At 43.7% G+C, this 14,153-nt stretch overlaps 1 protein-coding gene across 1 annotated transcript in view; it reads left to right on the top strand.

The window, feature by feature from the left end:
• Positions 1-462: 462 nt before the first annotated feature.
• The window catches only part of kcnc4 (potassium voltage-gated channel, Shaw-related subfamily, member 4), a 30,937-nt gene continuing 17,246 nt past the window's right edge, over positions 463-14,153 (top strand). The window contains exons 1-2 of the mRNA XM_010902419.4: positions 463-1,915; positions 13,996-14,139. Of these exons, the coding sequence (XP_010900721.1) occupies positions 1,277-1,915; positions 13,996-14,139 (783 nt within the window). The 5' untranslated portion in view covers positions 463-1,276. The remainder of the gene's footprint in view (positions 1,916-13,995; positions 14,140-14,153) is intronic.

Here is a 14,153-nt window from a genome sequence, read left to right as displayed (position 1 = left end):
TTAGCATAATAAAAAACAAACGTGAGTGAGGAAATTGATTTAGAAACTGATGTAACAGTTTTAGGAGCTCCTGTTGCATTACACCGCGCTAAAAGACACGGCGAAGGAAACAGCCCGCCTTTTACAGATATCACCGTGTAATCACATGCAACGTAAGCCTAATTATATTTATAGAAGTGTGCGTGCGTGTGTGTGTGTGTATATGTGTGTGAAGTGTGAGACACACCCCTTTAAGGTAGCCTTGTGAAAATGATTGGCACGCGCATCTACAGTCAATAATAATAATATATATAACTGATCTAATACCCACTTTCACAAATATACATTAAATCTGAACACAATATTTGTTTAATATCTAATTCAAATGACTCATCATCAGCTCATAAGGGTGTATCGACGCCCGCCCAGCCAGGCTTCAGTGTGGGCTGTCGTCTGGCTGGCTGATACTGGGTTAGTCGGAGCTGAGGGAGGGGTATACGTCTGGTTGGCGAAGCAACAGATCCTATGCCTTCCCTATAAACAACCCCACAACCTCGCATCTCATCCGCTTCGAGGCTGGAGGAAGACATCATCGCAAACTGATGGAATATTCCAACGCACGCGTCCTCAGCGTTAATTCATTCGGATCGTTACAGAAGTCAACCTTCACGTTTTCGGAAACTTGTTAGATTTTTTGGATTGGTCAGATGGATTTTGATTTTGTTAATTTTCGAACAAGGAACAATAAAAGGAATGTTGAAGACGTTTTGTTTTCGCTTTGCAGTGGCTACAATACAAAACTGATGTAGAATTCGATTTTTTCTTAATTCTAACATTTTGTAGATTCGATGTGGGATACAACAATCCCAATATTCTGTTATCTCTGTTACAGAATATATCTGGATATACCTGTCTGAACTGAATATTTCACATTATTCGGCTACAACTTTTGATTATTTAATTATACAATATAAATAATGTATATTAGCATATTAAATACATACTCAGTCAGCTAAAGCCATTTGCCTATTCCAGAATTTCAGAGATGTTTTGAGATTGCAAGTCGTTAGGAGAGTTAGCTCATATAACAGGTGGTTTTATTAACGACCCCTCCGTATGCCGCGTTGAAGCAGAGATGCAACTGTCCTCCGGGCTACTGGACAAATGAGTCGTGTCATAACAAGGACTTACTTGAGGACGAACTCTAAACCGTCATCGTGTGATCTCCGATCTTGATTAGGGGGACCTCATAACGGATAAACAAGACCAACGGAATACCGTATCTCCATCTAAACCTATGATCAGCTCGGTGTGTGTTTCGTCTTACCGAGGACGCAAGTCTGGCAACAAACCTCCATCCAAGACATGTTTGAAGGAGGAGATGACCAGGGGGGAAGACTCGGAAAAAATTGTCATCAATGTTGGTGGCACAAGACACGAAACCTACAAGAGCACACTTAGGACATTGCCAGGCACACGCTTGGCCTGGTTAGCCGACCCGCCAGAGCCGGTCAACACCCCAGACATAGACTCCTTCTCCGTAGGCGCCATATCTCCAAATCCAACCCCATTAACAAACGAGTTATTTTTCGACAGGCACCCGGGCATATTCGCTTATGTGTTGAACTATTACAGAACCGGTAAGCTTCACTGCCCCGCCGATGTCTGCGGGCCTCTTTTTGAGGAGGAGTTGGCGTTCTGGGGAATAGATGAGACCGACGTCGAGCCGTGTTGTTGGATGACCTACCGCCAGCACCGTGACGCAGAGGAGGCACTGGACATATTCGAACCACCCGACCCAGATGACTCGGACGATGAATTACCCAGGCGTTTCGGCATCGAGGACTGCCCAGAGAGGTCGAGGGGTTGCTGTGAAGTTTGGCAACCAAAGATATGGGCTCTCTTTGAAGACCCGTATTCATCCAGGGCTGCTCGAGTAAGTTGACATTTCTTGTCGTGATTCCATTGAAATGCATGACAAAACGTCTTTTGATCACAGTCACACTCAGTTGGATAATCATGCAAACCAATCTACAGATGTTACAGGCTGTGCGTGAAAGTTTCGCGCGCAATTCTGCGCCTCGGCGTCACTGACAACCAACAGGTGTCTATCCGCTCTGGAGTGTCAGACTACTGCTGTAAACAATAAACAAGACAAGACAGAGGCGGGTCATAAAATGCTGCCTTGGAAATTGCATCACAGTGCGTTCAAAGCCAGTTTACCGGAGTGGTTGTTAATTACGCTCAGTTCAAACATAGTTTTCCACACGGTCACCAGAAATTGAGCTGTACTGATGAGAAAATGTGTTTGACCGCTGTGCAATCTGAGGCAATGACCTGCCGATACCTCAGTAGTGAGCGTGTGTCATACTGTATGTGATAGGCCGTGGTTGTGCCACATGCTCTCCACTTCTTTTAGAAGTGATTGACATTAGCCTTTCGAATGTGAATCACCTATTGATACAAAATAGGTTTTGGTAGCCTAATTAGCAACGTTTTACCTCTGATCCGGACCCTGCAGTTAAATTAATAACAACCTGTGGTATCACTGAGAACCTGTAATATATTATTTAGTAGCCACTAATTAGGAGAATTTGCCTTTGATCATGTCACCCTTCGTCGTTCTCATATAAATCATGCTGCAACCATTAAGTCCCACAAAAGGTGTGCCGGGGGTATTTTGTCCACACAGAAACATTCGCTTGCCACTTAATAGCTAAATATTCCCCGGGAGACATCCAATTATGAGGGTGAGGTATGAGAGAACCGAGGGTTTTGCAGCTCCTGCCTTACTGGGAGCCCCCCCCCCCCCCCCGATTTGAGAGGTGGCAGTGAAAGAGGGATGAAGAGAGGAAGAGGGCAAGAGATAAATGAGAGAGAGGAATGACAGAGAAAGAATAGAGAGAGAGAGTGAGAGAGACAAGGCGAATGTGAAGGTAAGGGTCACATTAGGTCATGCACTATGACAGCAGCTGCTTGGTGAATGGGAGTCAAGGCCTGTTTGCAGTATTGTGATCAAGTGCCTTCGTCATTTGTCAGGCACATGATTGCATTGTGGTCAAGGACAATGCACTACTGTCCCGCGGCTTTCTATGATCTGTTGACACTTCTAGAGCTTGTTAACTGTTTTTCCTATATGTTTTTTTTGTGTTGATCTTGGCCCTTAACACTTGTAATGTCTCATCTGGATACAGTAGGTCTTTTTTTTTTGCTTTGGACTTAATGGCTTCCATATCCTCTGATATGGTGTATTGCTTTATCCTTATTCTTAAATCAGAAATAATTGTCTAGGTCGATGATCAGAGCCAGACACGCACACAAACACACACACAGACACAAACACAGACACACACACAGACACACACACTGACACACACACTGACACACTCGCACACAGAGTTCCCTTCCTGAGCTGGTTCTTACCGCCAAGTCTGACATTTCTCTCCTCTGTCATCCTCACCTCTCACCTCTCCTCTTCTCCTTTCATCTATCCATCCTCAAAATAATCACAATCAAAACAATAAAATCACTTCAGAGTAGTAGGAAATTATAAAGATTATAAAGTGTGTTTGTGTCTGACAGACAGACGAGATAGACAGGCAGAAAGCTCTAGAATTACCCGGAGAAAAATCTAAACAGCTCTTATGTGTAACAACAGTCAGAGTTTCAGATGCCTCAGAGTTGTTTTAAAGACACAGGTCTGGGCCGGTGTTTCAGCTCCACTGTTCAAAAGCCGAAGCACGGGAACAGGAAACTGTGACCACTCTCAAATGCATAAAAAGACCCATTGAAGCATGGATTGGCAGACTATAATATCGGCATGCCATTATCAAGATACATTTTTTGATGGAAATCAGGATCGTTATGATAATCAATATTTTTAAGCTTGAGCACAATTATCAATAACCATTAAAAAGATGGAGACATTTTATACTGTGATTTTCCGTTGTCATAAAACATTTTTTGTTGGTGTAAGACAAACCAAACAAATCCACCCAATCAAGCACAAATCAACACTAATAAACACCTGACTACAACACGTTTTATGGCTGATTTCCAGGACGATCACTTTTGAGAGGGAAAAACGTCTCCTGTTCTGCTCTTCTTACCTCAGTTGGTTGCCTGTTACTGTTCATTAAGAAGATGGCTGAGCGGGGTTACGTGTCATTGGAGAGAAGGGTCAAGGGTCAAGGTTAAGGGTCAGGGTAGACACCTCTCAGAGCATACAGCCTCTTCAAAATGCAAGCTCCACGCTCCACTGTTGAAGCAACCAATCACTGACTTCGGGGCCGACCTGGCTGACCTTTGTCCATCTGACATGTTCCTGGTGAATAGAGACCGATCCTGGGGCAACCCACGGCTCGGGACTGTGAAATGGGTACCACAGGTCGGGCCACGTCCCGGACCAGGGCATCAGTGATTACACGGGGGGGGGGCTGCCTCGACAAGGCCTAACTGGCCAGCTGAGATCTTGGGCTGAGGGATGCACAGGGACCTGTGACAGCCAGCAGGGCATCTGGGAGGTAGCAGCTGGGTTTCTCTCTCCCCAGGCGTTCTCTCTTTCTCTTTATGCCTTGTCTCCCTCCTTCCTTCTCCCTTCTCTCCCGGGGGAGCTGTCATCACATTACATCCAGCTGTTCAGCCATGTGCACCAGGCAGGGCTTGCGAGCTGCAGGTCGGACGTAGCAGCTGGAAGTGTAATAAGAGCAGTTGCAGCCGATTTAGTCCTCTTCAGTTCTGACTCTGTGTCTGAGGGGATCCTGTCATTGAAGAGGTTCGTACAGGTGGGGGCTGCAGTGGTGCAGAATCAACGGTTCCTCTTAGTTACTCCCTCTGTTTGTTGTTTATTTGCTGTTTGTTGTTTATTTCGCATCCCCATCAGCTCCTTGCAAGGCGGCAGCTACTCTCCCCGGGGGCGCAGAAAACACAAAACATAACGCTGATAAATTATAGAGCCCAACATCGTCTGGCATTCTGTTCACATGCACTGGAAGCATTTTTTCATTGCTGAGCCAAGCCAAGCTTAGTTATACTTTGCTGGCCTGGTTATGCATCAAATATCTTGGTTTGAACCAGGCTGAGAAATATGATGTTAAAGTAGTCCTTCTGTGTGCCAGCACAGTATGTTTTTCTACAGGTCTTCCCTCCTTTAGGTTTTAAATCCAACCCTGTTAATGGAGAACTTCCCTCTTGTAGGTTCTAACTCCAACCTTGTCTCGGAGATGTAACCTCCTGTAGGTTTTTACTCCAACCTTGCCCTGGAGATCTACCTTCCTGTAGGTTTTAACTCTGCCCTTGTTTTTACCTTGTCCTAAAGATCTACACTTCTGCAGGTTCTAACACCATCTCCTCGAGAGATACCATCCTAGAAGTGTTTACTTCAGATCTGTTCTGGAGAACTCCCTGTACCATCTTCTAGGTTTTATTCCAACCCCAGTTGTAACTAATCTGATTCTGTTTATCAACTGGATGGTGATTAGAATAGTGCTCTAGATTTGGTTTGGAGTATTACATTTGACACTAGTTATTTTGCAGATGCTCTTATCAAGAGCAACTTACAACAGCAGCTGGAGTGAAATGCCTTGGTCCAGAGTATAAGGACAGACTTTTCAGTTCATCAGGTCAGGGATTCAAATGCTTTGAACGCCATGCTATCTGTCGTTGCTTCATTAACTTGCAGGACTGAAGTGCTTCCCAAACCGGGTTAGTGAGTCCTCAGCTAGCATGCATTCAACTGTTTTGTCAAACAAACAGGCTAAATGAAACAAATGACTTGCTTTGTCTGATGCACAGTAGTTATTGGATTTTCCATAGGCCTCCTATCTCCAAACTTGGCGCCACATTGTCCTCTGTGATTGTATAAGTGATTGTTCATAACATGGCAACGCACCCTGGAAAGAGTCTAGGTACACTGGCAGTGGTTCAAACATTGTGACAGTGTTTAAATTATCTCATAGTAAATAGTCAGATTTAATATTGTGGAGTGCTGTGCTCACACACACACACACACACACACAGACACACACAGACACACACACACAGACACACACACACAGACACACACAGACACACACACACAGACACACACACACAGACACACACACACAGACACACACACAGTCTACATTATTAAAGGGCTGGCGGGCTGAGCATTTTACAGCCACCTGTGTGATACCTACCGTGACTCTGTCCTCACATCAGAAGTGAAAACGGCGGTCATGCCTGCACTGCGCGGGTGTGTGTGAGTGTGTGTGGGTGTTTGCATGCGTGCGCGCCTCCAAAGACCAATGGAAAAGGTTGTGTGCAGAACGGATTGCCAGCTCTGTTTAGTTCTGTGCTGTAAACTATAAACCGTTTGACTTTTAAATAAACCAACTTCTTACGTGGCCTTTCCTATTGGGCTTTCGACAATAAAGTATGAGACGGGCACAGCCGAGAGGTCAGCTTTTCATTTGGTTGACAAGATGTCACGGTCACTACAGTTTCGCGTAGCGCTCAGATTTGTCCGGGGCGCGATATGTGTTGCTAGGGGAACGTAAGTGAACGCGGGGAAACGGTTATATCAACAGGTGGAAAGAATTATGGTTCAGTAAATAAACGTAGTTACACTTCATTTTATGGGTTAGAAACCGTATATAGGGCATTTATAAACACGTTTTAAGGAATGTAAACGCTGTTTTCTTACCGATTAGTCGATTAGTATGCATTTATCCCGCAGAATTTGTCAGATAATTATTCAGTTCCATACAGGGTAGAAGGATATATATTTTAATTGAATTCAACATGTTAATGGCATTAGTTTGTTCAGTCTCGTTTATTTTACTCTCTGATAAAACACGTTAGCTACCTGTGCTGTGCCTCTTCTTTTAGTAACATTTTGGATTTGTGATTTTTGGCTTAGCACTCCCCATGAAAGATCTTTTGTTGAAGCACATTTTTCTCATCTTTTGAATGTACTGAATATGATTTGGACATGTCTCTTTATGCTTACTTACATGTAAGTATATTACAGAGTTATTTGGTTATCTAAAATGTATTCTGTCTGTTTGGAGGACTATGGTGTCTCAAGGTGTATAATCATCAGTTACTATGGCAACCACACCTTCAAAATTGAAATCATGTCTTTCGTTATAAGCTAAATAAAAGTAGCTGGTATCGGCGTGTTCTGTTTCAATTCTATTACATCTTTATTTCAATGTCATGGGAGAGTTACCGAAATGAAACCAAGTGCCTAGCCCTGGGATTGTTCCCCAAACCTGTGAGCCAAAGCAGGCAGTTCAAACCTGTCTCTATCCTGATCTACAATGCTCTTACAAGCCCACAGCCTATGAGTTGATATTACCAGCTCAGGTTGCACTCGAACGGAGCGTATTGAAAGCCTCTACCGACATCCCATGACTGAAACAACAACCACTGCAGCCTGTCTTGGTGTGGTTTTCCCGGACAACTAGCCTGGTTCCGACTAGTTTGTGCCCTAGAGTTAGCCTGGGACAAGGCTTGTGTGTGCCTGTCATACTGGAATTGTACAAAACATCTTGTTGGAATCGCAATCACCACTTACCCTCCATGTCCATTCTTTGTCATTCTAAGACTCTGCAATGCCCATTCTATCAGTGCACGTTTCTATTGTTATGTGAGATTAAATGTATTCGTTCAAGTTTTGTCAAGTCTGTGGTATTCCAATAAATTCATGAAACAAAGGTCAAACACAGCACGCGTTTGCTAGTAAGACAAACTCTGTAAGACAAATACTGCAAAAGATTGTTTTTCTAGATTGTTGTCCAATTTACTTCAAACTGTTATTGAAGCTTTTTACTGAGAGACCAATTCAATTTGCCAAGATATGAATAGGCTACCGTAAATCAACAATGCATTATTCATTTGAAAGGATCTATCCGTTGCTAGTACCATTCCGGAACACAGAAGCACAGAAGAAATTCAATATCAGGCCGTGTCCAAAATGGCACTCTTTTTGCTAGCCGGGCTGCGGGCCAAGTTAGGGCACTATGAAGGCTATACAAATGTAATTTAGGACGCACCCTCATTACCATTTGAAAATATTCCATTAATATAGTTTCAGACTGTCTAGGCCAGGCATACAGTAAATCTGAGATATTACCATACAGGTTTTGAGGTTTGCACCCACTTTCCTGGAAGCTGCTAAGTGGCTTATATACGGGTAATATTATTGAGGCAGATGTGATTGCGTCAATGCCCAGTGATTGATAGTGCCGTAAGAAAGAGTCCGGCTCGGAGGACCCATCTAATAAATAAGTTATTGCTTTTTGTTAACAGCAGCCGTGCAGACAGGCTATTTAGCGGCGTATTGACCCGCCATCCTCCGGATAAATGGATCGCGATAGGAGTCAGAGGTGGTGTACCTCGCTGATCCAACGCACCATGTGGACATGTGGTAACTGGATAAGGTGCAGTAGGTCCATTGACAGGCTCTTTAACCAAGGAAAGTCTACTGTAGTGCTCCGTCTGACGAGCTGTCGGCCCAAACGCCACCCTATCCAGTGTGGTGCCGCCGCTCACAAACTGGTCAATAGGGAATAGGGTGCGATTTGTTAACCCCGGCACAGTTGGACCTCTGTTTCATTCACCTCCGTTTGGCTGAAGAATGGCAGAGTCAGCTGTTGGATTGGCAGTTGAGAAGCAAGGAGAGAACCCCCCCCGATGTATCAAAGCCCAAAATGGAATCCATATTTCATAGATGTGTGTGGACCTGTTTTAGTGTAACAATGACAAACATCCATAAGTATGTTGAGTACTGGTCTGTCTGACTGGTGTTGGTGATTCCGTGTTGATCTGATTAAGGAGGGAGGACACCAATGTCAACCTGTACGTGGAACAAGGTTTACGTTTTCTGGATTCAGTGCCTGGAGCTTGGAAATCTTTGTCTGTCTATCTGATGGGATCTCATCTGGGGGTTGTTGATAAGGGGCCATAATTAGTTATATAAGTTGTTTCGGGAAAGATCGTAGTTAATGGACAAACCATAGTTTGTGTGCAGTGACCGTAGTTTGCAGTTTGGGTAGAGAGACGACAGTTTGTAGTTTGTTTGGACGGACTCCAGTTTGTTTTAACACACCATAGTTTGTGTGGAGTTACCGTTGTTTGCAGTTTGTGAAGAGTTTGTGTGGACAGACTCCTCCAAGCGCGATTGACGCGCGGGCGCGTCAATGAAATACATTTTGATTCACTGTTCTGTAACCGTAGAAGTTTGATGCTTCATTCTTCTTCCACGTTAATAGAGTTATTCTGCTGCAAATAATAACGTCTAGTTTGTGTCGTTTCATCAACCAGAAGCCCCACAACCGCGATCACAAAACCTCTAGTTGACACGCAGGCACATCCAGGTCACATTTCTATTCATTGCTCCTGAACGGTAGAAGTTAGAGTCTTAATTTATTTTCCACAGGAACAACGACATTCCGCTGCAAATACCAACATCTCGTTTGTGTACTTTCGTCGACCAGACGCCCCACAATCGTGATCATAAATACTGATCACCTATTGTCCCTTCAGGATTTCAGCAGCAGCCCTAACTAATTATACTTTATCTTTTTCTGTTGTTTAGAAGTCTACAATACATAAACCAATCCAATCCAAAAGTCTATCCATGTCACCACCCTCCTCCAAAAGGGAGAGAAAGAGCGAGCGAGCGCGCCAGGTGGAGAGGTGCATGCCACACTTACCATGCTCCCAATAAAGTCATTATGCACTTGGATTGCATTGAAGACGCATTCAGTCGCTACAAGCAATTGTTTTGAGAAAAAATAAATGGCCAAACGGAGAAAGAAGTGGAATAAATGATTATGGAGAGGAAAGAAGTGGAATAAATGATTATGGAGAGGAAAGAAGTGGAATAAATGATTATGGGGAGCGAGGATAGTGAAAATGGGTCTGAACATTTAGACGATGAAAAGTATCAGAATGGATTCGACCCATTTGTAAAATAGGGTAAGTGTAGCCTAAATGCTATTCTATAATAATGTTTATTATTATTTTGCATTGTTTTAGTGGAATTACTAGGTCTATATGATAACTTGATATAATGGTACGGTAGCCAGTGGTCAAATGTGCGCCTATGCTGTGTTGTGTAGAGTGTCACCTGTGGATATAACCATCCAAAGGAAGACTGGACACATCCCTGTTCTAATCTCCACCACCTCCAGATATGGCACATGTAGGGAATTCCAAAGGAAATAAAGGCACCCCATTAAAGACACCCCATTAAAAAAATCTTCACAGTTCAAAAACAAGGGACTGTCATCTAGTGGTGGCTTTTGGAAGTACAATATGACAGAATAAGTTCAGTGACCCCATATGGGCATTTTCAATGATTATCAGAATTTGTGAGAAAAATGTTGATGTGGATGAGAGTAAAAAAAACATGTTAATTTTATTATTTAATAAATTCAAAACCATTCAACGTTTAGTTATTCTGAACCACTGGGGGTATCCAAATGTAATGTATTAGGCTATTATTATTAGGCTACCTATTATATTTTACTATTTTATTTCAATATAAAACAAAATATGTGCCCTGGCATTTTTACATTTTACTGACTATTTCACATTATTACTCCTGTAAGTGTCTCAGAAAATCTGTTTAAAATACATCCTTCATGTAGCTGAGGGTCTGCAGAATCCCAGAATAATCCACTTCCTTCTACTATAAAGGATGACCATTTTAGAAGCCAAAATGTCAAGATAGTGACAGGCGGATTTTAAAACCCTAGCTGTCAGAGGGTGTTAACACACCATAGTTTGTGTGGAGTGACCAACATTTGCATGGGTCACCCGTGGTCTCTCTCAGTGCTGTAAGTTGGTCGGTTCAAGTCACAAATTAATCAATAGGGACGTTTTGGATTTTTATTTTGTTTATATCATTGTCCATATGAGGACTGATTTAACAATTTTGCACTCTTTTCCTCTTTGTATGGACACAAATTAACCACAGGTTTTTGGAAGTGTTCATGAGCTCTTGCAGTGATTTCCACAGCAGAATCAAGTTTGTTTTAAATGCAGTTTGTTTTAAATGCAAGATCACTATTGATCTTGATGCCCTCACTGCATCAAATACTGTCCCATGCATACAGAGATTTTTCTCTTTTAATGATATTATGTACTGTGGATTCTGAGATCCCCAAAGTCTTTGCAATTTTATGTTGAAATGTTATTCTTAGATTGTTGCACAGGCTTTCACAGAGTGGTGAACCGCTCCCCATCCTCACTTCTGACAGGAATGATCTTTTAATACCCAATCATGTTACTGACCAGTATTTTGGTGCCTCTTGTCTCAACTTTTTTGAAACATGTTGCTGGCATCAAATTCAAAGAGGGCATACATTTTTCAAGAAACAATAACATTTCTCAGTTTCAACATTTGATATGATGTCTTTGCACTATTTCCTATTGAATATAGGGGTTTAACGATTTGCTCATAACCGCATTCTGTTTTTCTTAAAATGTTATGCTGCGTCCCAACGTTTTGGGAAACAGAGTTGCATATTAGATTCTATTCCAGGTCCAGTTTAGCCTTTAGAGTGTTTGGGCCACCTCAGTATCTACACATCACAGCACACAGGACGGTTCTCTTTTCCAGAGGGGTGTTGATTACGACGCAGCTACACAGTACCGTGGCTGACCATTCATACGTCTGAAAATAGGATGTTCTCATATTGCCTTGTGTAAACTGCGGCGGCGTTCCAAACGGCACACTTCATCCTGGCTAGTGCGCCACTTCGGACAATCGCCCCGGGGTGAAAACACTGCGTAATGCACTAATGTAGGGTGCAGTTTGGGAGTGGCCCTGTGAGAGGACCCTGGCACCCCGGGTGGATTGGATTACCGCCCCGCTGTAAGATGCTCTTCCTCGTCAGGCAGCTGGTTAAATATGTACAGTTCCTGTGCCACCCGAGACATTTAGGCACTTAGTGTCAGTCGTCCGCGTTCATGCCTCCCACACAATTCAGTCAGCGGAACCGTGTTTGGATTTATTTGGACAGACACAACGCGGACACGAGCCCTGACCGAGATACTGGGGTAAATGATCAGGTGATGGGTGGGCCAGGTGCCTCTCCGTGGCAGGCCCGTTTGAACTCCGTGGCAGAGCCGGGCTTAGCGCACGATCCTCTGTTTTTTTTTGGAACAGATTAAAGAGAGGTAGGCGTCGTCATTGGTCACCGTCTTACCGTGGATGTGATCAGCTGGCAATAACAACGCATCTGGCCTGCTAGTGGGATCTGAGGGCAACTCGTTGCCAGGTGTGTTGTGGAGGGTGATGTAAATGTGTGTGTGTGTTTTCAAGCCAGCCACCCTCCCTGTCGTGCTCTACGTCTCCTGGCACGGCACACCAGCAAGCTTTGGTTGTCATGGTCACTTCAGCCACTCCCTCCCTCAGCCGGGATCCTCCCCTCCTGCGCCTCCAGGATGGTGCTCCTTATGACTGGAGATGGGATGGAACCGGCTAAGTCATGCTGTACAGAAAGAAAATACAAAAATGTTTCACGTTGGCAAGTGACGACCATGCTGGGTCTTAGTGAATACACCAGGGCTATTCAAATCCGGTCCTGGAGGGCCGAAACATTTCTGGCTTTTATCCTCTACTATTGATATGGAACTGATTCAGACATGATATTTCAGGTGAAGGCAATCAACTATCAGGTAGAACCAAAAACCAGAAGTGTTTTGGCCCTCCAGGACCGGATTTGATTAGCCCTGATATACAGTGTTGGATAGAGATACATATTGATTCGATTATTTAGAGTTTTTCATTGTCTACTAACCCTAACCCATTGTCTACTAGCTTGTGATGGCATTGGGTTTGGACTCTTTTCAGTTAGAGACATTTGGTCTGTCTCCCTTCCGTCTCCTGTCTTTGAGTCTGTCTGCTTCCACCTGTCCCTGTATGATTCAGGGTGGATGTCTGTGTCTTTGAGTCAGTCTGCTTCCACCTGTCCCTGTATGATTCAGGGTGGATGTCTGTGTCTTTGAGTCAGTCTGCTTCCACCTCTCCCTGTATGATTCAGGGTGGATGTCTGTGTCTTTGAGTCAGTCTGCTTCCACCTGTCCCTGTATGATTCAGGGTGGATGTCTGTGTCTTTGAGTCAGTCTGCTTCCACCTGTCCCTGTATGATTCAGGGTGGATGTCTGTGTCTTTGAGTCAGTCTGCTTCCACCTGTCCCTGTATGATTCCGGGTGGATGTCTGTGTCTTTGAGTCAGTCTGCTTCCACCTGTCCCTGTATGATTCCGGGTGGATGTCTGTGTCTTTGAGTCAGTCTGCTTCCACCTGTCCCTGTATGATTCCGGGTGGATGTCTGTGTCAGTAGTGAGGTGTGACTGTGACCTGCTGTCTACCTGCGACACGCAGCGCACATAAAGGTGTCAAACTGGTGGAATCACATTTTCTTTTACAGCCAGAACAAATCTCTCTGTCTGTGTGCATGCGTGCATACCTGTGTGTGTGTGTGTGTGTGTGTTTGTGTGTGTTTGTGTGTGTGTGTTTTTACAGCTGTAATTGATTATATATGGTGCGTTTTGTCTCTCAAAAGCACTTTAGTCATGGAATTGCTTTACAGAGAAATTGTTCATTTACTGTAGTGAAATCAGCAGACATTTGTCAGTATTTTGATGAAAAAGGTAGTGAAGTAATACTGTCATAGTTTATCTTTCTAGCAGTTTAAAATATACACTGCAAGTTCAGCGGAGTATGTAGTATTTAATATGTTTCATCTATGGGGCAGCACACAGCTTAGTGGATATCTGACACTTAGAGCATCTGACCAGAAACTCAAATGTAGCTAGATCGAATCTTGAAGCTGGCAATGTGTAAAATCAGTTGTTTGGTCCTTGAGCAAGACAGATCCTGATTGGCTACTCACATTTCTGTTCACCAACGTTGACTGTTTTCGTGTAATATAGTATTAAAAGCACTTTGTGACAAGTTCCAATGTATAAAAAAGCCATTTAATTGATTTACTGATTGCACAGTGGTCTTGTTTCAGGGCATAGCGTTCGCCTCCCTCTTCTTCATCCTGGTTTCCATAACAACGTTCTGTCTTGAGACACATGAGCACTTCAATGACCTGAAGAACCGTACAGAAAACTACACCGTGGGGAACGTCACGATAGAGAAAATCTCGGAGGAGGTGAGAGTGATTCT

This window comes from Esox lucius, chromosome 12, assembly GCF_011004845.1.
Source record: "Esox lucius isolate fEsoLuc1 chromosome 12, fEsoLuc1.pri, whole genome shotgun sequence".
Classification (NCBI taxonomy): Eukaryota; Metazoa; Chordata; class Actinopteri; order Esociformes; family Esocidae; genus Esox; species Esox lucius.
Note: the sequence above shows the minus strand (reverse complement) of the source record. Positions and strands in the feature narration are given on the sequence as shown.